We start from the raw sequence: 27,846 nt of genomic DNA on the forward strand, positions 1-27,846 counted from the left end.
CATGTTCTCCTAAGCACCAGGATGTGTGTATGCAAGTGGTATGACCAGGGAGCAACGGATGCCAGCTATTGGGTCTTCTTCTTATCCTCTGGGTTCTTAAGCTGGCAACTTCGTGATGGTCTTAGAGCTGCCTTTTGCACACTTTTAGAAGCTGATAGTGTTTGTGATCTTTTGTTTTTCTACTCCATTCCTGTGAGTCACTGGAAAATGTTGCTGGGTTACTCTCTGACCTTTTTTCCCTTATCTCAGGGTCTTATGGCCTCAGTCCTGTTCTTTATCTTCTTGCCATTGTCTCTTTATGGTTTCAGGCTGCACTTTGGTTTAGTCAGTCATTTGCTGAAGTGTGTCTTTTTTAGGCTGCTTTCCCTTTCCTGAGCTAAGTGTCAGAGAAGCCACATGTAAATATGTTGGGATCTTGCTGACCTGCAAACCTATGTGCCATGAATCTCCTTTTCCTTCCTCCACTATTCATTCTGGGAGTCCTACATACATAAATTCCCACTCATATTTCATTCATACTAGTCTTAAGGTTTCTATTATGTAGATCCACTTGACAGAGCCGAGACCCTAATCTTGATGAGTTTCTCTCCCTTGACTCAGTTTTTCTTGCCACTTGAGTGGCAACTAGGATACCACAGAGTGCTGTGTATTTGCTGTTTCTTTGATGTAGCAACGATGACTGGTCTGAACCCAGTCTATCCTGTGTTCTTTCATTAATGGGGGATATTTTGGTTGAAGAAAGAGAAGTAATGGAGAAGAGATAGGAGGCAGAACAGAATTTCATGTATAAATCCTCCATTGACATATAGACAATGGGACTGGAGAGTCTGGGTCTGTCTCGGATCCACTCTGTTGAGCTTGATCTTGGCAGAGATTCACCTTGTTAAAGGGAAGATCAGGCCATGGGTATCTTAGCAGCAGCCAATGGGCCTCCTCCTGCACGAGGTATGGGTGACTTCACTCCTCCTCTGCAGAAGACAGAGCATTAAAGCTTTTTTTTATTTGGAAGTACAAAAGACATTTTAACACTAATAAGTTATGTCAGTTTTCTTTTAATCTAAATTAAGAGTTGTGCTTGGAATCTAATTGTTTTGACAATAGAACAGTGTTTTATATAGAATTTGTTTGACATGTTTGCTGTAGTAATTTATACTCTTAAGGAGACTAGAAACTAAGTAATACAGAGAGAGTGATTCTTCAGACACACACTGTAACTTCTACAAGAACTGTATGCTTGCATCTCATGACATGTCCCTCTTGCCCCTCCAAAAGAAAATTTCAAAACCAAATATCACTCCATTCTCAGCTGTAACTGAGAGAAGCTGGACTAAGAGAACTGCATTTGTGTAAATGAGACTAATTGTTTCCTCAAAAATGGAAATTGAAAAAAAAACCCACTGAATTCTGAATACACCAATATTGATAAATATAGAATGCAGACAGGGATATACTAGTCTAAATTCATACCTGACATTAAACCCCCATGAAAATAATGTTTTTTATGTATTTACCACTCATGAAGGAGACAGCAAAGAGAAATTTCTGCAGCTTCATTGTTCACTGATCTTTAGGTGAATCTTTACGTGACTTTGAAATAAACAGACTGTTTCATTCTACCATATACATATATTATTATAAAGTTTTTTTAAAAAATCTGAATTCGTAGTAAACTGCTTTTAAAAGTGGATTTTTTTTTTTTGTGAACACAACCTGATAATGAAATGTTTAAGACTTTCAGTTAAATTAGAGCTCTCTACAGGAAGCTCATCCCTCTGGCAAAATCATTCTAATTTTTCATATGACATTACTGAAAGCAAAATAAATACACTATGCTCTATAGCTTCAGTGAACAGTATGTTTTGAAAAACATTTATTTTTCTGAAACACTGAATAATTACAATGCACCACAGCATTTTGTTCAGCATGGTATAACCGATCATCTGTCTGTAACTCTAATGTAATACAATGTTTGAGGATATAGTAATGGTGAAAGCACTATAAATTTATCATTTATATCATAGTTATTGTCATAAACAGTAACTCTAATTGTCATTTAACTTACCGAGAGCTTCAATTCAGGTCATACAAATACATCAAGATCATCACTTTTTGCCCTAGCATAGTTCGAATTGAAAGGTGATCTACAGAATCGTGTGCCAATATATATAGAAATCTGAAGGCAGACTAAATCAGAGGGATATTTAGTATTGGGTTGATGACTGCAGCTGTACCAATCAGTGGTGTGGTGTATAGCTGCCTGTAAATGCCAAGTACACCCCAAACAGAAGGTTGATTTGCTCTGGCTGTACTTTTATAAATGCCATTTCATAGTGGCAGCATAGCAGCCATGAGGCACAGGCAGGTCCATTATATCATTTCTATTTGATGAACAACATATCCATTGTTAAGAATTGTGAGTGTTGTCTATATAATAATTATTGTAATAATGGAAAATATTCAGCCTGAGTGCGAGTGATGAATGGGAGAGGAAGTTAAGTTGTCTACAAAAAATAATGAGTTTTGGTGTGATTCATCCCCAGCAATACAGGAAAATACATTAACACATTGACTTTCATCAACCTATTTTTAACCATCAGAAAGGTTTAGAAATAAAAGAAAAATAACTGGAAAACACAGACCATAAAGTAATTTAGTGTTGAATGTCAGACTGCAAGTTGATATTGTTTCTCCTTGTTCTGAGTGCACATTTAACTTTTATAGCACTTTCTGGGATTTCAAAGTAATGTTTCTGAATTTTAATTCTTCTATGAAATAGAAAGACACTAGCATTCACATTCTACTGATTGAATCCGCTAGCCTAGAAAGTCCAATTTTCTTTTCCTCTGTGAGCATTGGACCAGTGAAAAATGCAACTCAAACTGACATGTTTATTTTGCATAAGAATAAACAAATAAACTATGAAGAAGCAGAGAATAAACCCCAGCAATCTGCGTGTATAGCTATGGTGTAACCAAAACCAGAGGCTCTATTCTAATATGGCAATGTCTAAATCTTTTTAAATTCCAGTAGGAGAGCATCTCTGAGACTCTAAAAAATGGAAGAGTAATAGTTCTTATACATGTGCAGTCTCATTTTTTGGAAGGAATTACAAACTCTTAGTGGCACAGCAAACAACAGTTTTACCACTTCTCAGGCACTTGGGTATACTGAATAGGAAACTGCAGTATAACAGTGTATGCAAAGTGACTAAGATTAACTTTATAATAGTTTACATTGTGTTACAGATGGGAATAAAATTCAAGAGATGCTCAGTGGCTCAGTTTAATATTTCTGTATTTGAAGCAACTGTGTTGGGACTCATATTCAGAGAAATAAAATCCTTTGATGATTTTCAGATTCCTTTCAGTTTCAACTTTAATCATGCAGCCAACTCATGTCTTAAAGCTGAATGTGAAGAGGACAGAGAATGTGGAAAATAATGGAAGATGGGTGGAAACTGAGATTTATATTGTGTCTTCCAGTTGACAGTCAGAAACTCTAATACCAAGACCTATTCTGTCTGCATATTTTATAATTTGTGCTTTTTTATCAATAGGAATGTTATATGTACAACCACATTCAGTTAAACAGTACAGCTTTGTCACCCAGGTGGTAGGCTGAAGGATGTATTTATTGAGAGCAGCCACCCAAGCAGAGTAGGAGCTCTTCAGATATATTGTTATATATATCCTTGCAATATCCTCATGAAGCAAAGAAATATTTCTGCCCTTGATCACTATTAAGGAAGCAGACATAAAAAAAGAAATTATACAAGAATGTCTGGGACAGATGTGGGAACACATGCTATAGCCTTTCCAAATCCAGGCCATGCCCAACCCCCAAAGACATCATCAACACTTCAGTTATTTTGCTCTGTTTCCCCTTCTTTCAGTTGTTTTTTCATACCATATAGTCAGCGTCTCTCTCAAGGCTGCAGGATAAAGGAACAAACCCCTCTCCAACCAGCTCTATGTGAAGTCATGGGATCTAAATAACTGATAAATGCATGGTTCCATGGAGTAAATGAAAACAACAATGTTTAAGACCTTAATGCAAAGTCAAAGACTCAACAGTTACAGAGAAGGAAGCTAGAAGTAGCTCTTCTGGGTCTAAGATGAGATACTGAAGTAGTCATTTATCTGGTATTCTCCTGCAGCATGTGTTTCTCCTGAAAACTCTCCTGAATATGAAAACACAATATTATAAGTAGTCCAAGGTTGTGGCTCTGAATCACTCCTATTACTGGCATTTGAGGGAAGCTTTCATTTCTATAAAATTTCTAAACTCTGTGTCACTCCTGGTGTACACAAACACAAAGCAAAGTTTGGTCCAAAGCTACTGTACGGCCAGTATCTAATAATTTGATTCTTTTAAAAGAGCATTTGCATGAGTGTTTTGCATTAGTGCAAATCAGGAGTAAAGCTAATGGAATTCCTAAAACTAGTGTAAGTAGAAAAAGAACCAGTGTCTGAGTCCGTGGCAGGGAGCATTCACAGCCACAGTTCTTGAACATCTCCAAAGAAACAGTCCTCAAACCGCTGGCCATGAACATGGATTGTATATGCACTGAAGAGATCCAGTCCTGAAATGCTTGTAGGTTAATACATTTGACATAACCATGAAATCATCTAATCTTCACTGTTAACCATTAAAAGCAACAATTTTAGTGTCAAGGGTTCTGTATCACCATAGCATAGCAAATTCAGTGGTAGGAAATACTTTGAAAATTAAGGGTATTTTGTTATTTGTTGGATCAAGACCATAGTTGGTAGTATTTTTTCATCACTCTCTGTAAGTCTGTGTTAGATATCTTTTCTTTATCATAACTCCTAAAAGAGGCAACAGTACAGTGATTCACTTTATCAGCTCTCAGATCTTTCTTACAGTTTAGTTTTAAATAGGATGACAGTTGATTAGTTTAATTAATCATTACTTAATGAGGGCAGAGTCTACCCAAAGGAATTACATCAAAGTACCTGTGCCAAAAAGTAGGAAAACAAAGAACAATTGTTTTTGTTTAAGTTTCTCCTAAATACTTTGATCCATGATACAGGATGCAATTATATCTAACTTTTAAAATTGAATGTAAACCAAGATTTCAAAAGAAGCTATGAGATTTAGACACACCATTCAACATAGACACATATTTCAACATATTTCAACATATTTCAACAATATCCGTGGAACTAATTTCTGATCATTTGGTATTGCAGACTTTTTCATTGTTGCTAAATATTTCTCCTCTTCATGAAAACACAGATAAATAGTTTGAGTACGTACCCACTTCGTACAGAAGTTCAAAGAGATAAGGAACAATTATTCATTATTCCTCAGTTAGACCATATCAGTTAATTCATGGAACTGCACTGTGATCTATTTATGGACATCACAGTGCAGCTCTAATCGCCCTAGAATTGGCTATTTCTGCTTCCTTTGATACACAGAGCTACAGAATATATGGATAAAACATTAGCATAATCTACAAAGCAAAATTTAACTATTTTACACAGAATCACAAAATAGTTGAGGCTGAAAACATCTCTGGAGATCACCTAGTTCAAGCTCCCTGTTCAAAGCAGGGTCAGTGAGAGCAGGTTGACCAGGGCTGTGTCCTGTTGGGTTTTGAACACCTCCAAGGACAGAGACTCCACAACCTCTCCGGACAATCTGCAATTTTGCAATACTTGTAAACTTATGGAAACATTTAAGATTAAAAAGTGCCTTATTTTATACAGGCAGTTGAACATTAATAGTGAGCTGCATTTTGCACTTCTTGATTGAGCAGCTATAAAACATTTCACAAGACTGAACAGGGAGCAATACCAACATAGTCCTTGCTATTAAGTATTTTTTTTTCTAACAGCTGATCCACATATGATGTTTATAAATCTAAATAGTCAGCAATTAGAGGACTTAGGTTTTTTTAGCATGAGCAATAAAAATTATCAGCAGAAGATTAAAAGTTCAAACCATGTGGTCAGTCCAAGCAAGTTTCAGTAGACCAGCTTCTCATGTTTGGACAGAGGTTTACTCGCTCCTGAGAAATTGTATACGGTGTTGTAACCTCAAGTCTGGCCCTAGGTTTGAATCCAAACTCATCTTTTCCCCACATTATTAAAACTTTCTACCCAAAAATTCTCTTCCCCAAAATTTCACAGATCTTCCAGGATCAACAAAGCATGCTGAATGCTCCCCAGGGACCCCAGGTAATTATTTTAAGTACTTTCATCCCTGGACTGATAGAAGCTACTTCTTAATAGTCCCTGACTCCCCACTGTTAAAAGCAGATTTCAAGTTTCACCAGCACTTAGCTTCCATTTCACAAGCTGTCAAATGACTAGTTAAAATGTCAGAAAAAGGAAATCAGTTCTGCAGAGTTTTCAGGTTTTATTGTTACCAGTTAACAGATAATTGGCTTACTCATACCTAAACAAAAATAATAAATGTTAACACTTTACTAGTTGCTAAAAAGAGCCTGACAATCTTGAACAGCATTAAGCTGCATGTGTTGAGTGTGGCAATATAATGCAATACAAAAAAATTCTACCCTCAGCTTACCGTGAGGGTTTTGGTGAAAAATGGGCCCTCCCTCACTTCTGCAATGTAAGCACTGACCCTCCCTTCAGGAGCAAGCTCTTAGTTTAAGCACTGAGAGCAATAACTATAACAAATACAGGAGACTTTGAGATATTTGGTACTTATAAAGAAGAACACAATGGCTATACTGTGTCAGAGGAAAGGTACACTTAGATTTTGATAACGTCTCCAACTGTGACCAGTCACAGATGCATATGGAAGAATATATGAACACAATAAGCCTCTTTTTCTCTTTCAATACAGTAGGACTGTAGCATGTTTTTTTTAAGGGAAAGGATGGTATTAATCTAGCTAAATGTGGATGTCTCCATGGCAGTTATGAGTGCATGAGGTTCCCTCTCTGGAATAATAATTTTGTAATCAGAGGAAATTATAAACAACTTCTGATTCCAGGTTCTAAATGTCACCATAAAGTCGATACCAAAAAGACTGAGCAAATCATGTGTGTGTCAGCACACTTAGTGGAGCAAGGAGGAGGTCTTGATGTATAAAGCTGATCTGCTGACTGTGGGAGCTGATGTTGCTAAAAATAAGTCATTGCTCACCATCAATGCAGGAGGTAACCATCCCAATAAAATTAAAAAAAAAAAAAAAGATGATAGAAGAAATTATGGATTTGATTATCAGGGCAATTACTAGTTCTTCCTCAGTCAGCAGAGTTGTCATGGAGCAATGTAAGTTTTCTCATCTTCCTGTTTGTTTTTTGTCTACTAAACTGGTGATTTGAAGCATACAAAGTTTTGGAAATGTGAATAACATGTCCTGACTACCAAAGACCAGTTACAGAATGTGATTGGGTTTTAGGCAAAAAAAAATTTTATCACCAGTCTCCTGTGACTTCTCGGTACTTTTTTTCTCTTTTTGTTCATTAGACTCACATTCCTCCTGAAGGTTTTCTTTGTAAAATTATTTTTTTCCAGCAAAAGATATTTATCAGTTACTCCTTAAGAAAAGAGAAATCAGCTTCTTGCCTAAAACTTTTTCCTTAGACCCCAGGGCTATCAGCCAAATCAATTAAGTCATACTTAAATTGCTTTGATTTTAAACATTCATGAATCCACAAGGCAGCCAATAAAAAGAAAAAACCTCTATACTGACAGCTTAAGTGGATCTCTGGGTGAGCCAAGGCTGTTGAGATTCAATTTCCTTTTGGTTTGCTGCTTTGTTCATGTGTGCTTGGCCTTACTGACCAAGTGAGCGACTGCGGTGCCATTGCACTCAGTAGTGAAACTCTCACTGGTGGAAGTGAAACTTGATTTCCGAATCCCAGCACTGTAGCAGTACTCAGCTAGGCTCTTCCTGCTGGTATTTTAAATTAAAGCAAGTTGTTGATGATAGCCTTACGGCTCCCCTGGTAAATTTTCTTCTGAAGCCATGCAAGCAGGATGTGATAAACCTAGGACGGTAACTGGATGCATTTTGTCAACAAAGCTCTTTTTTTTTACAAAAGGATGTTAACCACTTTCTCAAATATCTAAAACTTTCCAGTTTTATTCTTGTTCATTTCCAATACATAGAAGTGGTGGCTTGGCTTCTCTTACTCAAGAGGTTCGTACTGTGGTGCTCCATACCCTGTGCCACGACAGCATTATGAAGGCACATATTGACAGGAAAACAAAAATAACTTCAGTTCCTTCCTTTCTAGAAGCCTTCTAAAGACAGAGTGCATGCTGTTATATTTGTATGGCAGAAAATCAGGAGAAGCTGCATTTATTCATAATTACTGTTGCTTTATTCCAGAGGAACTGAGCTTAAAACCAGATCTGCTCTAACAAGCAAAAGCAAGATCATGCTTTTGAATGATGGCTGGTAAATGAAAGGGGCTAAATTTTAGGAAAAGACAAGTCTATTTTGGCAGTAAGCAGCTGCCTTCTGAGCATCACTTTTTAGTCATTCTGCACAGTTTGTATTTCTGTAAACTGCTGCAAACAAAATGATAAATTCTTACTGAGAAAATTTATGAGCAAATCTGATATTTCAAATCCTAATTCATGGAATCCTATGGAAAATTTTGTAATATAAAGTTATAGTCTTTATTTCTCATATTCTTTCATTGTCAAATAATTTCATCTGCTTTATTCCACGAACAATTCTCATTATTTTTACTTAGCAGCTTGTTTTCCTATGAGTTTATCTCCACACTTCATTATTTTTCCCATTTGTTATATGCAACAGCACAGGATTTTGAAATAAAAATATGACCCAGTGAAGACTTGGTTTTATCTGTGTAAGTGGTAGCAAGCTAAGTGTTTGTGGTTTTCCTTGCTGTGTGGATGATGTGGTTTTCAGATGTTTTGTAATACATTGCTTTTAGTGGACTATTAAGAATTCAGTATCTTGTCCCATTAAGCAATTTTTTCCTCTAGAGCCTGAGGCTTGGATTTTGACATTTGTACATTACTGAGAAGTTAATCTCTTTGAAATCATCCTTATGACTAACTACTTCAAAATATGAATGCAGCTCTCAGAACCTAAGTTGTAACTCCCAGATATGAATCTGGAGTTTACTTTTTGTAAGCATTTTACTGTAACCAAAAGATTTCTCATCTTATCAGAATACACCTCACATGATTTATAGAGGGATTGACTCTGCAAATACTAAGCATAAAACTTCCTTATAGTGATACTTTGCTCCATACCCCGTCTCCTGGCTCAGTCCTGGGATACTTGGAAGACAAAACAGATTAGATCAGTATACAGTATTTTTCAGCCTGTTTATCATAGCTCTGTTCCTATCTTCCACAATGAATTATGTTCAGCTGTTTTGTCACTTTTTCATAAGAAAAGATATGGAAGAAAATTTTAATCCTGAATATTTCCAGGCTGATGTTTGAAATGTGGAGGTACATTTTCCATTTGAAAATCAGTTTGCCGAACTGCCTTCATCTGGTTGTATTTTCTTGAGTGACAAAGTAGAGAAAATGTATATGAATTACCAAATCACGTTCACAAATTTAGTCCCATTTTGAGGCTCAGCTTCTTAACAGCAATGTGCCACTGCAGGGAACAGTTATCTTCCAAGACCATGGCTGGCCAGGAGATGTCTGATATATAAAATGTTTTGGTTTCTTGCCATGTTGGTAGGCATGCATGTTTTCGATATTGCAAAAGTTTTTCAGTATCACGCAACCCAGACTATGGAGAGTGCATGTATAGTTTGAATCAGATAGGAATTAATCCCCTGACATGTTTCAACTGGTAAGTTATAGCTGATGGGACAGTAACATTCAACAGTCTAATCTGTGTGAAGTGAAAGGGCTTTGCTAATGTGTTGTGCCATTTAAACAACATTCACATCAAATCTTCTTGTCAAAGCAGTCTAGCAGTCTATCTCATGCCTTTGTCAAAATCTGGGCACTTGAGCTCATGCTGTTTTGCCTTCTTAGGAATGCAGGTGCTGGAATGGAATGGCATCCCCTTGACTGGGAAAACTTACGAAGAAGTCCAGAGCATTATTATTCAACAGAGTGGGGAAGCAGAAATATGTGTAAGACTGTGAGTTTTTCCCCATCTTTCTGTTTCCATTTTTTTTGGCTTTTCATGGCTTTTTTTTTTTTTTTTAATTTACAGTTGTTAAGGTGGAACCTTTGTTAGCACAAAGCATCAATGTAATAATTAGCAAGAGTTCACTGTGAGTGTGGGAGGTCTGTTCTTTTTTTTCTTTTAAAGTCATAAAGAAAGATAAGCTGAGGCAGATGTTAGTAATGATGCTTTTATAAACAATGATATCTCCATTGTCAGGCCACAATCTCCTCTCATTGATAGACATACAATTCACTGAATGTACTGGGGTTAGAAAAAGATGGTAATTTAACACTACTTTTAACACGACTTTTACCGAAATCTGTATCCTTTAGATGAAAGTCATTTAAGCATCATGAGAAATGTATAAACTTGCATTCAATCCATTAAAGATTTCACCTTAAAAGAACCTTTTCTTCTCAGCTCTTTAACAGCATTGCAAATATGTATCAGCTAAGAAGGGGCCATGCTTGGGAGCTGCTTTCTGTCATGAACCACTATTCATTTATCTACTTAATACAATAATGAGGGTATGAGGAAAGAGTTTCTTTTGTCTCAGGCTTCTCATCACTTTCTTTAGGGACCTGAACATGCTCTCGGACTCTGAGAATCCCCAGCACCTGGAGCTGCACGAACCAGTAAAGGCAGGTAAGCGCTAAGTTGTCGCTTTGATTTTGGAGGACCAGGTAGCAGCTGAAAATTACACCTTAGCATTGTAAGCTCAGGTGTTACGTCCCAAATCTTTCCACGGGCAGAAAGGGGACCACATCTTATATAGAAAGGCAAGCATTTATGTTGTTTATTATTATTAGCCCAGTTAAATCCATACTGACGCAGTCTACATATCTAATTAATACAAAGGAAATCTCAGTAACAATACTGCAGCTGACATTTGTTATCCAGGGAAAACCTCCTGCTAGCTACCCCTTCATCTATACATGCCACAGAAAACTGTGGCATAATTGTCCCCCTTCGGCAGCTTCTCCAGGCCCTGCGGGCAGTGCTTTCACTCCGGGGGCATTGCAGCAAGTCAACAGTGTCCTGAGGAATTTGCTGGGAGGAGTGTGATGTTTGTGGTGAAAGTTTTTGACTCCTCCTTGCTGGGAGGTGGATGATGCTGATGATTCCTTCCTCTTCGCTTCAGGATCTTCTTGAGGCCTTTTTTATGTTTTCTAGCATGCCTTGCTCTTTCCTCACCAGTCAGCAGCTCTTCATTACTTATGACTTGACTGGATATCGTACACTCTGCATGTGATATATTCTTCTTCTTTGTTCCTTCTGTTGCCCCTAAAATTGATTTTGCCCAGCTCCCAAGTTTGCATTAGTGTCAGTAACTGAGCAGCAAGTTGCTGGCAGCCCTGGGGCCTTAGCTATCGTCCTGTGCCCAAACCTTGCAGCACTCTGCTGTCACTCCAGGCCTGCGCTCCTATAAACTGCATCATTAATCTGGAGTCAGAAATACTTCAGTGTATGCAGTGCAATTACTGTTGTGCCTTTATATATCAAAATTATTAAGAATGGACATTATACTGCACAATTATACAAGGTGAAGTGTAACTCAGACAAATTAAGGTCATAGCTGTCTCATCATTAGACAATTGCTGTTGCAGCCAGACAAGCTAAAACAAAGCTCCTAGCAAACTGGAGCAAATCCAAATAAAACACAACCAGTCCTAAGGCCTATGTTAGCTTAATATAAGGCTTGTGGCCTGTTATTAGTGATGAAAGTACAGTATTTACTAGGATACATGGCTGCAATAGGAAGTATTTTGTGTGAAGTTTTGTTGTGACTTCTAAAATAGCAGTGCTTTTGGGGGGATTCCCTTCTAGTCAATCAATACCATGGCTGCAGGCTCTAATCATGGTATTAGTCATATCTAATCTAACTTTGAACCAACATCCACAATCTTACTAGTAATACAGCCCTTCAGCAAGCTCAGTGCAGATTAAAGAGTGTTTTACTCAGCTTCTCAGGGGTCCATTCTGTGTTCTGTGATTTTGTGGCTGCTCTTTTATCAGTCAGTGCACAAGTTACCTGGATTAAATCCTACATTTTCTGACCGTGTACTTCTTCTCAGCTATTAATATACTTAGCATCAAGCTGCCTTTTGTTGAAAATGGATGTTATTGCTATTAATTGAAAGCGAATACTGAGTCTGACAGAGCTTTGAGGCAGAGCTACCCACAATTTTTTTCTTAGTCAGCAGATCAAAAAAAACCAAAGGCATTCATAGACACTGAAATTGGGTTTTGAAAGGATAGAAGCTAGACTACATAATAGTTTTTATTAATGGAGAAAACTCAAAATGAGAAAGAACAGAAATAAAAGTAAATTCCCCCATTCTTGCAGGCATGCTTCCTCCTAATCTAGCTATCTTCTAGTGGTTTCCGAGTTGGAACAACTCTGTAGAGTCCCTTCTGGCTGCCAAGCCAAGTATTCCTTGCCATTGCTTCTGAGGTTTTGCAGACTGTTGGTGCTTTGGAAAGGAGCAATCTCCATTCCTTTTAGAAAGATAAACCAAATACAGCCTAGCAGGCAGGATAAGGCTAACATATTGCCTTAAACCTCTCATACTTCTGAGAACCTGGGAAGCAAGCTGAGCCTAGTAGCCTTTTAACTCTGCACACTTTAAGGCACGTATGAAACTTACTTGACCTCATTTCTCTATTAAATGGAGATTGCCATCTACAAAGGGTAAATTCTCCCCACTCATTGCTGGGGCAACAGGGAGGGCAATTAGACTCCTACCACAGATGCCTCACATAGCTGTGTGTAATAAGGAAAGATGAATCAGGGCTTTTCCTCTTTATTTGTTTTCATTTTATTCTGCTTTGATTAATTTGCGGTGCTAAAGTTTTGAGCTCCTTTTCTCTTTATTTTTGTATAAATTATGTCAGGAGCAGGATTCAGTTTTATTGAATGTCCAGTTGATTAAAAAAAAAAAGTTGAGACTAAAGCTTGTTACAACAAAGTTCAGATACTTGGTGAAACTGGACCAGTTCCAAACAGTGAAAGTTAGCACAGGCCAGTCTTTAAAACTGTAATTTGCTCCGGTATGATTCAGCATGATCAGCAAGGCCTATTTGTCGTCAGCTAGAGAATAACCTTCTCAGAAAGCTTGTGAGATGAGTAACGCTAGTTGACAGAGTGTTGTGTAGAAAGATTGGAATTGGGATGTTGATGTTGTGGGGGAGACATCTATTTTTTATAGGTTGTCTTTTGCATCTTCACAGTATACAAGCAGACGATAGAAAATTTGTGAAAATCATTATCCTGTCCCTGTACGATGGCAAGATAGATTTGAATGTGCTAGCAATTATCAATACAAAGCTCTCTTACTTTAATCCAGTAGATAAAGCGAAGTCCCCAGGGGTTGATCCCAAGCAGCTGGCTGCAGAGCTCCAAAAGGTTTCTCTACAGCAGTCGCCTCTGGTTGCTTCCTCAGGAGTGGAAAAGGGATCTCACGTTCATTCTGGAACCACTTCTGCCACCTCCAGCGCTGTTCCCAGCCCTGGTCAGCCTGGTTCTCCCTCAGTGAGCAAAAAGCGTCACAGCAGCAAGGTAAGAAACTTCTCAGTAGTATGGCAATAACATTTTGATGACAAGAAGAAACTGCCTATTTATCTTCTTTAGTGCAGCAAGAAATCACAGCACATATTGATAAATTTATTTCCGTGACAGCGATGAGTATTGCTGTTAAGGTATGGAATTTGGACACAAGGAAAGGAGATTTTGCGATTTATCCAAGATCATAAAAGATTGGGCCCTCTCTGAAAATAGATTTCTCGAACTTAATATTATTGTTTTTAAACAAAATAATTGCCCTTTTCATTCTTCGTTGCTGTTGCTTTTTAAGTGCATCCTACATGATGGTGAGGTACTAGTTCCACAGAAGAAGCTGGTATTATTAAGACCATAATTTCCTTCTCTGTATTAAGCTACTGTTGGGAGTGTTAAAAGCTATGAATAATCATAGCAATATTAAGTATTTATCTGAAAGCCAGGGAAAGAACAAAAAATAAATTCACCATAAAAATGTGTTTTGTCACTAGCTAAGTCCTGTGAACTTGTTAAGCATAATTTCTCATTTTCTTTGCCATATCCTGTCCATTTCTCATCTGAACTTCTTTCTTCTTGTGCACCCACCTGCACACCTAGAAAGGGCAGAGTGGGAATTTAGTAGCATTTTTCACAGCTGAAGCTGGAAACTAGATCATAAAGTCATCTGTCACATTTTTACATTTTGTGTCAAAAAAGTTAACACCTGAAGTGAAAATCAATCCTGTGAAGACTGCATTTGCTTAAGCAATTTGCAAGATAGCTAAAGCTGATGGCTATCCTGAATACCCAGCTTCTCACTGTCTTACTATTGGAAGCAAAGCTTCACATTGCAGACAAGATGCTTTCTAGATATTTATTTCTCTGTATCTTTATTCCTTCTTGGGACTGTCAGGTTCCTACTGCATTATTGTTATGTTTGTATTTCTGTGCTGTTGAACCTATGACTGTGATTTGAACTACAAATGTGTTAGGTGCTGTACAAACGAAAAACAGCCTGCTCATTTCAGATAGCTCTTCAATATGCTTACATAACTTTCATGTGAGGGGAAACACAAAAATCTCTTTCATCCAGCAGTTTAGCAAAAACTGTAAATATATCTATTGATCAGTTTGTTTTGGATAGTAATTCTGTCTTACCACAATTCCCATAGACTTTTAATGAACTAATTCAGATCTATGATGAACAAGTTAAATCCATTTGTCAAGATTTACTGCACCTAACTTCAGGGATCTGGCAGAACTGCCTAATCGTCAGGTTAATAGTTGGTTTCATTACACCTTACTCTGGATATTGTAAACATCTACCTATGAACTAGTTTGCCGTGTACTTTACATTTACCAGTGAGAATAATGCACTTCTGAAGTACAATTCATGAGACTGGATGAAACCTGCCATTGAAGTGCATGCACTGCATGGAAAGGAGAAGGCAGGGCTCTTAGTGCAGATGTCACTGTCTACACTGAAACCCCTTTCATTTCGTTAGATGAATCACACTCCTAAATTCACAGCATAGTGTATGGAGATCCATAAATCCTTGATGTGCAGTATATCCTGGAGAGGTGCTTCTCTCTGTCCACATGAGAAGACTGGGTTCCCAGCTTTGGCACTGTAGCAGGTCACCTAAAGTTAGATGCATAAATTTCATTTCCTGCTTCACAGAGGATTTAGTAATCTTTTATGAAAGTTCAGCTGGAGGCTTATGAAGATGAAACAAAAAATTATTAAAACTAATGCCTTTATGTAGGGGATGAAAAAGTCAAAAATAATCAGGTAAATGTTTAAAACATTCTTTGCTTATTTCTGAAAATCACGTTGAGAAGCATTTCTTTCATAACAACCACAGCTCTTGTTGACTTGTATAGTTTCTGTTCATCGACTGCAGGCCAAGTTTATGATGGTGTTGAGCTCTCTTAGAAGAGAAAGCTACTGCTCATCCTTTCTGGAATGGCTCTTTGCCTTGGGCTGACAGCATTTCTAGGCAAGCTGCAGCCTTGCCAAAGTATCACAACAGGCTAAATATCCAAACTGCCTAGATCTTGGTTTTGCTACTATTCTTATTTTTAGCAAGTAAAATCTTTTTTTTTTTTTTTAAGCTTTTCATATAGAATATACACTCCAGAAATGTTGTAGGAGTCTCTTTGATATTCTGCAGTGCCGATTCTCTCATATTTAATGTTTTGTCCCGTTACTACAGAGAGTGATAGTGCATAGCACCAGAGCCTAGCATTAACAACTCCCACATCATGGTAATGACAGCCTTCTCCAGCAGGCGTGATGGCATTACAAAGCACTGGCTCTTACACAGGGTGCGTGAGTGCATGCACGGAGTATCAAAAGAAATTAAAATGAAATTAGATTAGCCATCACAGGAGGGATTTAACCTTTGGGAGCCTTGAGCTGACTATATCCTGTGCAGACCTGTTTCTTTTGAATGTAAATGCATGATCATTCTACGGTGCAGATTACATCCAGGATATAAATGCCCTATAGAAACATTTAATTGTCTTTGTGTCTTGAAGAATGGGTTGTTTTTGTAAATCCTCAGATCCTTTAGCTCCTACAGAAGTCAGCAGTGAAATGCTTTTCCTTCTTTTCAAATTAATCCTCACTGAGGCCCTGATAAAGAAAGATACTTATTTGCATCTCTGCCTTTCAGTCCAGATCCAGCTTCAAAGTTGGCTCAGCTCTGAGCTGGGGGTTGGACCAGATGACCTTGAGAGGTCTCTTTCAGCCTGAATTATTCATGTTTCTTTGAAATATTTGGGTAGTTCTTCATGGTCAGTTTTAAATCAGCTGACATCAGAAAGAAAACAAAATATTTAATATGCTGAATCACAGCCTTGTAAATGAATACAGAGATTTAAGAATGATATCGGAACATAGAAATGCACTTTTATTTTTACAGACAAGCAGATGAAAGCAAAGTAACTGCATGGCTAAAGGGAACTCCACTTTAACCACCTTTGGAAGTCCCCACACAAATTCGGCATGCCCATTCCCTTTTCTCTGAACTCCTACAGTATTCGTATTAATACATTCTGTATTACATGATACCTGGGGTGAACACACTCATTATTTTTGCTATTCAAACTTCTGAAAAACTAGAGCATTTAGACTATCCGACAGTGATTTTGTAGCTGCAGCTCAGCTAACTCTGTGTTATTTTGTAGCATTGTGAGTATTGTCAGTGCTAGTACAGACTGGGGTCAGAACTATTAAAGTATACTAAAATCCATCTGTAGAGGTAAAGTATGAGAAATGTAAGCCATTTAAGCCCTACTTTGAAAGTTTGCATGATGCTCAGGAAGGTCTCTGTCTTTGACAAAAAGAGTGAAATTCTCTCTTTGAATATTCTTTCAAGGACCAAACAAGTTTTAGGAGTACTTTGCTATCAATCTAAGATATCATTTAAGATTCAGAACATTTTATAAACTATTGATGATCTATTTTAGCTTTTAGAGGGATTACACTTTTTAAAAGCTTTGTAAGGTACCAAGAAAAGCTGATTTTAAAATTTTCCATTAGAATTATTTTTGAAAGGCACATACATTTCCAGAAAAATCAACTTTTTTTTTTTTCTGAAAAAGCTTATGTTCATAAAGAAACACATCTAGAAGGCAAGGTAAAGCATGTAAAACAAACTAAAATAAGGCAACACAAGACAGTGAATATAACTATATAACAGGCAGGTTTGAACTGTTTTTCTCCCTTGTTTTGTGTTTGGCTGGGATTTTTCAGGTTAGTTCTGGTCTGCAGATCTGAGTGATTGAGGGGATGTTTCTTCATCACAAACCTGAAAAGGGTAGTACATCGCTTTAACTTCATGCTCTGGTCCAGGAGACATAGGCTCTGCATTGGCCTAATTGAAAACAATTCATATCCAACATCCTGAGAAAATCTCTAAGGGTTTTTTTGGAGGGTAGGGCAGCACAAAAGAGGCAGATGGGTTTTACACTTCTCAGAAAGTGAAAGAAATCCTACTTACATGAAATAATATGTCAGGCTGCTGGTCACATCTGGAAAAATAGGAAAAGTTGACTTCCAGATCAGTCTTCGGAGAACAGTAAGTTTGTCCTTGTTTGCATCCTTTGTTTTCTGCTGCATCAACCAAGGAAGCAGATGTGGAGAGAATGCAAAAATATTCAAATCCTGCTACTGAAACAGAGAGAGATTTCTTGCTTGACTGATGGCTTACAGATTAGAGGTAGGCCCAGGGTGGCTCAACGGCACCACCGTTTAACAGAACAGCATATTTTTGAGAGTCCAGGATTTGAAGCAAATGGTGGCATTATTTTCCAACTACTAACAAACACGAGGGAAGAAAAAGGGGAAAAAAACCACGCTGAGGATTTTATTGCTTTTGTCAGCAACCTAGAGAAGCTCAGCAAGAGAGAACAGAGAGGAACAGGCAAGATCATACAGCATCGTGAAGGGGAGGACAGAAAATTTAAATTTCATGTCATGAAAGTGTGTGGAGGAATTTGAAGATGAAGTGGTGTAGCTGAACTGATTATCAGAAAACACAGAATAAAGCAAAAAAAAATTATATGAGATGGGTTGCAATTAATCCACTTATACACATCACTCAGTTTTAGTACCATTCTTTCCACTCTTTCTACTCACTTTCACATGAACTCAATTTAAACTAGTGTAACCTTTGCCTTTCAGTAGAAATATGGCTGTGTTGTGCTTGACATTGTGTTTGGTTTCTCTTTGCAACATTCACTTTTTTTGGACAGGATTAATGCTATATGTCTTTTTCTCCCCACGCCTCCCTGTGTGACCAATTTGCTCAGACAGTAAAGACTGGTGTTCAATTTGTCTGATTCTGTACTTGCATGAAGGCTGATCAAAATGGCTGGGCTGGACTTTAAGTGCCGTTGAAATACCATAGCTATTAGTTTTGAGCATACAAATTGGAGACATTTAAATGGTTTTTAAAAATATGTGGCAATACAGCAATATATAAAAAAAAGTTAACTTTGAAAATCTATTATTTCCAATATGCATATGTGTATATTTGTGAGTGTGTGCCTATGTATTTATTTATGTATTTTAATCTGGCAGCCCACTGAAACTACGAAGTCTGCTTCCCATCCAATCACTGGAGAAATTCAGGTAAGTATGCAGTTTTTGCTGTGTAAATTTTTTTTGCTACTGGCTGCATTTTTCTGATTAATAAGTTTGCAGAAAACAATCTCCATTAACTGATTTCTTATTCAACTCCAACCCCTTGGAATGTCACTCATGTATGTCAGTGCTAGATTTTCACCTCTGTCTTTAATGTTGGCTTGTGAAATACAAACAGAAGAATGGAAAATGCTACTGTTCCTGAAGAGGCTAAAAACATAGTGAAATTCATTCTAATCTTTAATCTTTGGGCACTTATTGTGGTTTACTTCAGAAATTCCCAGACTGTCTACAATTAAGCAAAATGTAGGTGGGTTTCTTATAATGCAGTGGATTCATTTCCATGCAATGCCAAGTTTGTGGTTCTCTAGCTTTTTACTCTAGTTTTTAAAAACAGTGGAACTGGGAGCAGCAGAATAAATGAAGCCTAATTTCCTATAGATTTCTGTCTTCTGTTTCCTTAGTTCATTCCTCTCTCCTATACTAGTACTAAGGGTCTTTCCATAGTATTATAACATCCTTCCCAGGCTTGGGCCCCAGGTAGTCAGAATTTGTGTAATTCCTACTCAATAAGCTGGCTGTTGCTCAGAATAATATCAAGCGTTCAAATTTCATCTGCTTTTTCCTGACTAGAATAGATCAATTCCTTTTTTTTTTTTTTTTTAACCAATACTGACAGACTTTGAAAGCAAACTTTGTTTCAAGATCCAACATAGTCATCTAGCATCTCATTCTAGTCAGGAGAGAGAGACAGAAACTTCTAAAATGTGTTTATTTCCAGCCAAAGAAAAGGTCTAAAGTCATTTTATTCAAAGGGTTTTGGAGTGGTATTGAATAATTTAGGAAGTAAAAATAACAAATTATCTTACTGTGTTTTAATGCATTCTCTAGCTTCAAATCAACTATGACAAACACCTTGGCAACCTTATCATCCACATCCTTCAGGCAAGGAACCTTGCTCCCAGAGACAACAATGGCTATTCTGACCCCTTTGTTAAAGTTTATCTTCTTCCAGGGAGAGGGTAAGTGTAGGAGAAATTTTGACCTGAACTTTCTTTTAAGTTGGGTTTGTTACTTGTTACTGAGAGTTATTGCTAGAGAAAATCCAGGTCCAACATCAGGAAAAATGGTGGATTTTTGATAGAGAGCCAGATCCTATTCCCAGGAAAATGTGCATACTTTGCTAGTGACCTCAGGGACTTCATGATCATTCCTATAGGTTTAATTTTTTTTTCATGTTTCCATTTAAAAATTCTAATACATGCAAAAATATGTATTAAAAGAACAACAGACTCTACTGAAATGTACTAAATATATGTAATACGTTCTGTAATACAGAAAGCTACACGTTAAGGTTAAAATAGAATTGTTGCTTCAGCTCAAGACATTCTGAATTTGGGACAGTTTTGCAAACATGCAGAATTACAGTATCTGGGATAAATTTAAGGTTGCAGTATAATACCAAAGGTGAGAAATACTAGACAGAAAGTATTTATTCCATGTGATTTTTTATTACTTTTTTTTTAAGAGCTAAGATGTGATTTTAGAAATTCTGGTAATTTTGTATCTACCGACTATACAAATCACTAATCACTTTTTCAGAGACCATTGCTTCTTAGACTCTGTAATTACAAATAGCTCATTAGTGTTTCCTTTAAAAGATATGTTTCTGTATCAGCAATATTATAACTCTTTTTTGTGCCCTAAAGTTACAGAATGTCATATGTGTGCATAAGTATACATGGTTATAATAATCCTGCTGACTTCAGTGATACAATAATATATCTAAAGCTGACGGGTCAGACCTTAGACTGCAAAGAAAATTCCTGCAAACTTCTCTGCTTGTGTAATCACACTCATCCTAAAAGACTCTTAGGCTAGGACCGTGCAGCTCAAAATCTGTATTTCTGTTCTATTCAAAGTAACAGGAAAGTGGATGCTCAGGTCACAGTTCAGCATTTGGCATACGGACAAGCACCACTAAAAGCACATGAATGGCACAACTAAAGGCAGGGGTATTCTTTTGTAGTTTGCTAATTCCAGCTATACAGCATTCAATATTGTTCAGTGGCACTGGGCCCAAAACTATTACTGAATATAATGGGAACAGGTCCTGAATCTTGAGGGGTTTTTTAATGTACTTAAGAGCCTTGTAAAATACTTGTCAAATCAATCTTACTGGAAATTTTGCAGGTACATTCACTGATGTAGAAACATGGCTTTGAACTAGAGAGACTTGCACCCTGCAGAGGTCTAACCCAGATCCAAGTATAGGTTTAAACTTGTGGCCAAGTTGTGAAGAATTTGGATTTTAGTTTTGCTTGGGTTCTTTATTTCAAAACATGGCAATGTTACAGTTTTGCATGTAACTTGGGGCTTTAGTAAATAATGAAAATGAAGAGCTTCCCAAAAGTGCCAAACTTGTTTCTGAAAGCAGAAATTGAATTGCTACTGAATATCTTTTATCTGTAGTTCAGTCCATGCTAGACTTCTCATTCTTCCTAATGCCTCTATTTCCTTTGATTCTGGTACTAGAAACTACCCATTATTCACATGTTTTCTTTCATCTCTGTTCTCATTTTCCTCACACTGCTTCCTCTGTGTTCCTAACTCTGTAAATGCTGGGTACGCAGACAAGTCATGGTTGTCCAAAATGCAAGGTAGAGTGTACTGTCTTCCAATTTTATTCGTTCATTTTTGTATGCATGCATGATATTATGACAAGCCTGTGCATTGAACTATAGATTTCTCTTGAGTTTTGATGACACGCGATTGTAGCATGGTTTTACTGTTCATTCTCTAATGAATGCCATTTCCAGGTCAGAAGGAACTGGAAACAAGTAATTAATGATGTTCCTCAATGCAATAAGATTCTAGGGCCAAACTCCGATGACAAACAAAATTTCTTTTGAAGTCTGGAAGAATTTAGTTCAGAGATATCTAAAAATTAATTCTTACTCACTGAAAGTTTCAAAATAATTATCTGTGAACTTCTATCAAGATTTTGAATGGTGTTACTGCCAAGAGAAACAGGCACTGTTTGGAAATGAAATGGAATATTTTTCTCTATATACCTTGCGCAGTGTATAGACATTAAAGCCAGATAATTGCCCAGCTGGCTTTAAAGCTGCTTGACCACATAAATGGCTATTTGTGGTAAACAAAGTTGAATTTTTGGTTATTGAAATTACTAGTGCTTTGTTTGTCCTGGAGTTGGAAACATAAGGCAAAACTCCATTCTCAAGATATGCTAATATCAGTCCAGGCTAAGTATATAATAATAGTAATTCAACCCTAATTCTAAATTTGTTTAAAAGTAGAAACCTGACCAAACAAGTCAGCAGATGAATTTTAATAAACAGATCTTCTCCATCATCAGCCTGTTTCTTCATTAATAAAATTATTTAATGAGAGTGTTTAAATGCCACATTTTATATGCAGTTATGCTAATACACTTTTTTCATTGCACTTTCAGTTGTATTATGTATTAATAAACTATAATTAGGGAAGCATAGAGAAACGATAAAGAAAAGAGTAATGCAGTTTGTGTCTTTTCACACAGAATACTCTGAATTTCAAGCGCAAATTATTTCATGCTAGGTATGGACTGGTTTAATGAACGCATTTTATTAAAGCATCTCCATCTGTTAATCACAATTGTTGGGGGGAAGGTGCATCGGTGGTATGAACTTAATGTATTTGCCAGATCCTTCCCTTGGGAGGTCTAGAAACCTTCAGCTGTCATCCAGCTTAGCCTGGGTCTGCACCTCCTTAGAAATGGTCAAGGTCTCCTGCTTCCCTCTGCAACAGATCCAGACCACAGGTTACATGAATGTGGGCTAATGCCACCCTTGCCAGTTTAGATCCAGATACTGTATAGACTTCAAAGGACATACTCCAGAGTTACCGCATTAACAACACAGGTACCTTTTGTCACTGCCAGCTTTGAAACTCAACACTGCATGAATCACCTTCTCACATATTTCTGAAAAGAATCAGAAACTTTGAAAAGGTGATGAAGTAATAATGCAAAAGGAAATCCAGAAAAGGAAAGGGAACGTCTTGGTGTCATTTTCTTGGCTGGGCGCACAAAGGGTCCTTTCCTACTTTCTTCAAAAAAGTGAAAGTATATCAGTTCCTCAAAACCAGTAGATCTTACGACATTTAGACAGGCCCAAGCTGTATAATACTATCCTGGCTTAGTTAAAGTAAGAAGTAAGGGGGTTATTCTGGGTGTAGGAGTAGTTTGGATAAGTTAATATTTCATTAATAGTTGATCAGAATAGATAATTTGAGGAGTACTGTGAGCCCAGAGAGAGAGAGATGCTGCCAGCCCAGCCGTCACTTGCCCGTATCCCATGTCTCCTTATGGGTCAGTTAAATCTCATTAGTACTTTGAGTGATGGGAATGCTTTTCTCAGATCAGAGAGTGGGAAAAGAAGGTTATTGAGGTGCTTAAAAAATTTAAGTGCATTACTGAATAGGATTTGCCATCAAAATCTAGTTTCCAAAAGGATTCTGATTTTGTATTTCAGCTTTCCTTCCAAGATATGCAAAGAAATAAATTTGTGTGAGTTGCTTTTTTATATGCTCTTGGTCCCCCTAGATTTTAATTCATCTTTTTCTCACTGGCATACAAGAAGAAAGAAACCTCCTCTTTTTTTCAAAAATATACCATTGTATGCTGTAGCTGACAGGACTGATTGAACTGAGGAGAGCTGCTGCTTTCTTCTCATAAGCAGAGGTGGACAGATACTTTGTTTCACGGGTCCCAATGCCCTTCACATTTTTCGATAAACTGGAAGAGAGTGGATAGTATGTTTTGCAAGAAAATAAATGGAACTGCATAGAATGACTAGAGCAAAACATAAGAGCAAAAATAACTGCAAGTCCCTTTCATTAAAATATATCAGTCTAGTAGGCAGCTTGGATTTGGCCACCCCCTTTTGGAGAATAAGGCCATTATGCACTCCAGAATAATTAGAGGGAAGCACTGCACAGCAGAATTGAGTTTGTGGGTGAAACTGCTAGTGCTGAAGACCCTACATTGACATATACGTGTCAGTAAAACACATACATCTTTCACATAACCTTAATTCAGACCTGCTCCAATCTGGTACCATGCATGGTACACCATTAGTGACTAGCTGATTAAATGAGCCCCTGGAGTGCATCTTCTGAGTTAATCTCATATGAAAGGAATCTAGTTCATTAGCTCTGAGACCATGCCACAGTGTGAACCAAAACACAGTTCAATCAAATTCAGAAGTGAGAATCAGGAGAACAGCACACTACCAAAAAGTAATGTAGGGAAACCACAGGAGAGTTTAATAGGGCAGATACAGATCATTCTGTGGCATTTGGCCTTAGTGCTGGAGAACAGTCCTGGGCACATTTAATTTAGTAATAGATATAGCACATAAGTACTTTTATGTATGGGAGGTTTGAACAGAAGACAAAGGGCAGTTGACTTGCAGAGTGGCAAAAAGAGGTTCTTTACCTTATATCTTGTTGGGTTTTCAAAGTATTAAAAGCTTCTCATGTTCTGCTACCCATCTCTTTTGAGATGTTCATTAAAATTTATATTAAATTAAAATTGGAATGGAAGCAAATCTGACATCAAAGCTCACAGAGCTAGATGAATCCATATTCTGTTAAAGGTTAGTGTTTTGCTTTCTCCATACTCGGGAAATGCAAAGTACAATAGAAAGCACTACCGATTCTTTTTAAAAACAGATTATGCAGCCAAACTTTTTATTCTTGGCTATTGATAAAAACAATCATGACCTGGATGCACTTTTATGTTTGTTTCCAGTACAGTTAGAGGTATAGGCAGAGAACAGGATCAATAAGAAATTTGGTTTCTATCATTAACAGGGTATTAGTTACCCCATGGCATTCATTAAACATTCTTGTGAGATGGGACTCCTGTAATTAGAGACTGTAACCTATAAATATAATGGATTCATGCTACTTTAAAGTGCTAATAAGAGGATGGTCTTGGAAAAGAAATCAATGCATTATCACTTCAATTTATAATCAGAGCCCAACACCTACAATGAGAGAACAAAGCATATGTGCATGTGCTGACTGATGCTTTATGTTGAAACGGTTGTAGGCAGAGCTAGCCTGCTGAAGAGTCAGAAGATGTTTTAAAAGACCATGTCAGGAAAGCATGCTAATGAAAAAAACCCAAAGGCTGTCATTATCCTCTTGTAACCCTGAGCTGTTGCAGAAACAAGGGATGCAGTTCTTTTCTTTTTCTGGTTTTTGATTTGTGTGTGTTTTTTTGCATTAGAACTGAAAGAAACAAAAGATCGCTAATGTAACATTTCCTTCCTTTGTTCAAATTCAGTGCTGAGTACAAGCGGAGAACTAAGTACATACAGAAAAGCTTGAATCCTGAGTGGAATCAGACGGTCATTTATAAAAATATCTCCATGGAGCAGGTGCGTGACTGGTCGTACTGTTCAGTGCAATTTCCTGCTTTATTATTTGTATGGTCTGCAGTGCTTGCTGTGAAAAGAGCAGTACTACTGGCAATTCTGTGAACCCCTGTAAAATCTTGCCAGATTTAGGGGAAATTTGGAACTATTTCCTTGCCTCTGATAGAGTTTACTATATCAATACTCTCTTCTTGTCCCTTCTACTCATAAAAATGGTAATTTGTGGGGATTACACTCATAATCATGGCATAAGTACAGATGTAGCAATTTAAAAAATGATAGTGGAATACAGGGAGGGAATAAATTGAGACATAGGTTTCTGAAGTAGATGCAGAAATCACTGTCACTCTTCATTCCAAAAGCCATGCAAGCTCACACAAAACACAGGTCCTACCATTTTCTTATTCAAAAATATTTACAAAACGTAGAGATACATTTTTAGATTTAGCAGCAATGTACAGCAATGGGCTTGAAATATGAATCATCTGAAAAAAATTTAGAAGATACTTAATTTCCTTGTTATAGAAAGATTTAACTCGCATCTGGGAAAGAGGTCTGTGGAAGTCTTCTCTGTTACTTGGTGGCTTCCTAACTCTAAACTGACCTATAGGGTTAACTGAGGCAGTATGTAGCAATTGAGTCGTCTTCTTCTCCATCTCCCCTTTGTAAGGGACTTCTTACCATTTGAAAAAGGCATAATGAGCAAAATGATGACCAGTCCATTTGTTTAAATTATGAAGTATATTTTACAGAATAATGGATCTGTACACAGTCCCAGATCTTTTTGCCTTCCTTAGTGTTTTGTTCTTGGTACTTTCAACTTCATTTTTCAAGGCCACCTAATCTTTCAGTACTTCTTAAAAAAGCCCTGAATAATCAGACTCTTTAGTGAATAGATTTCCCAATGCTTTTAATATACTTCTCCAACATGACACCAAGACCTCAATATTATCTTCCTAACTTAAAATTTGGTTATTCATTCTTCTTGTTCATTGAGAGGAACATAGATTAAGATGCTCATTTTCGCATGGAGTAAAACCCTTCCCACAGAGGAACTTACATGGTTGCTCATGCAATCTACATATCTGAACTTAACAGGTAGTAGCTCAGATTTACTTCAGAGGTACCCTGTTGTATGTAGTGGTTATGGTTTGCTGGGTTTTGCATGCTGTTTCATGTAGACTTGCATAAATGGTAGCTCATTGATATTGCAAGCGTCAGAAAAAAAAACCTGTGACGTTTGTCTAGCTGCAGTATAAACCGTGGGTCTTCCGGGTTTTGTGAAAAGGTTTGGTGAGTCTTAGCAATATTTCCAAACTGAGCTTTGCATTTAAGAAAGGCTTTTCAGTTTACTTAATTTGCTTTCAGGTTCTACTGTGACATTTCACAAAGCTGTAATTAAGAGTGCTTGGGTGTTGGACATTTAATGGCTGTTTGGTGATTCAAAATTGGATAACGATCTTAGTCTAGGATTTCTTGGACAGAGATTTTTATGTCAGAAAATCCAATATCTTTGATGTCAGTTTTTTGACCATCAGTTGATGAAATTTGCCTTTAGGTCGCATATTGAATTCATAGAACCTTTGCTTTCTGTTTGCAAATGTCCTCCTTTTCCCTTCCTCTGAGACTGTTATGCAGTGCTTATAGAATCATAGAATCATAGAATCATTAAGGTTGGAAAAGACCTCTAGATCATCGAGTCCAACCATCAACCCAACACCACCATGCCCACTAAACCATGTCCCTAAGCGCCTCATCTACACGTCTTTTAAATACTTCCAGGGATGGGGACTCCACCACTTCCCTGGGCAGCCTGTTCCAATGTCTAACCAAATGTTATAAGTGTGTAAGCTTCATCTGAGCACCACATATGTTGTATATTTTGTACTCTTGTCACATAGAAGTGTGTGCAGGGAATAGTGTTTCCTTCCACACCTTTCCATGGCTTGTATCTAGTGGTAAGATACCAATGTGAGTGATTCTTCTATAAAATTCAGTGTCCTGACTTAGAGAACATACAGTAAAGCACATTTCTAAATCACCAAATAATTTCATGCTGATGATAAGTACCCTCTACAGTTTGAAGAACTATCACCATGCAATAGTATATTGTTTGCACTCATAACCCTCACAAATGGATATTTGAAAATAGTTAGGAATATGAAGAGAAGTACAAGACAATAATTATGATAGACCGGGAATGAGTGTTCTAATCACCAAACAAGCAAAACTGCATCGTGCACTAAGTTATACAGTTAGCAGTCATACCCTAACTTAAATTCATGAATCTTTATAAATATTATTTCTTCAAAGAAGCATTTCCTTTCCCTCCATCAAAGCATGGGTTGCTTGCTGAGAGCAAGTAAGTATTATTAAATATTTCCTAATATAGTTCTTTTAACGCCACTGTCTAGACTTTAGCTGCTTGTACAATTTTTCATTTTCCTTTTCTCTTTCATAACCTAACTGAAATTAAAGTGAAAATAATTATGGGAAATAGATCACTCTTTGAAATGAAACAGACTTTTTCAAGGTCGGAATGATTAGTTTTATCACGTAGCAAATTCTACTTTGACAGCTGGAGAAAA

The 27,846-nt window shown here is 37.2% G+C and overlaps 2 protein-coding genes across 8 annotated transcripts in view; one reads left to right on the top strand and one right to left on the bottom strand.

Annotated features, from left to right (window-relative positions):
* Window positions 1-27,846, top strand: part of PCLO (piccolo presynaptic cytomatrix protein) — a 392,730-nt gene that overhangs the window by 290,818 nt on the left and 74,066 nt on the right. For 5 of the 7 annotated variants that reach the window (XM_076359439.1, XM_076359532.1, XM_076359771.1 and 2 more), the window contains exons 11-17: window positions 9,984-10,092; window positions 10,700-10,767; window positions 13,470-13,681; window positions 18,750-18,800; window positions 19,704-19,834; window positions 21,446-21,472; window positions 25,168-25,261. In XM_076359439.1, coding sequence (XP_076215554.1) covers window positions 9,984-10,092; window positions 10,700-10,767; window positions 13,470-13,681; window positions 18,750-18,800; window positions 19,704-19,834; window positions 21,446-21,472; window positions 25,168-25,261 — 692 coding nt within the window. Of the gene's footprint in view, window positions 1-9,983; window positions 10,093-10,699; window positions 10,768-13,469; window positions 13,682-18,749; window positions 18,801-19,703; window positions 19,835-21,445; window positions 21,473-25,167; window positions 25,262-27,846 lie in introns of those variants that run through there. The other 2 variants (XM_076359697.1, XM_076359919.1) reach the window with 2 other exon arrangements.
* Window positions 17,410-27,846, bottom strand: part of LOC143171195 (uncharacterized) — a 61,855-nt gene continuing 51,418 nt past the window's right edge. The window contains exons 3-4 of the mRNA XM_076360037.1: window positions 17,668-17,780; window positions 17,410-17,475 (exon numbers count right to left, since the gene is read on the bottom strand). Coding sequence (XP_076216152.1) covers window positions 17,422-17,475; window positions 17,668-17,780 — 167 coding nt within the window. The 3' untranslated portion in view covers window positions 17,410-17,421. The remainder of the gene's footprint in view (window positions 17,476-17,667; window positions 17,781-27,846) is intronic.

This window comes from Aptenodytes patagonicus, chromosome 1 (genome assembly GCF_965638725.1).
Source record: "Aptenodytes patagonicus chromosome 1, bAptPat1.pri.cur, whole genome shotgun sequence".
NCBI lineage: Eukaryota > Metazoa > Chordata > Aves > Sphenisciformes > Spheniscidae > Aptenodytes > Aptenodytes patagonicus.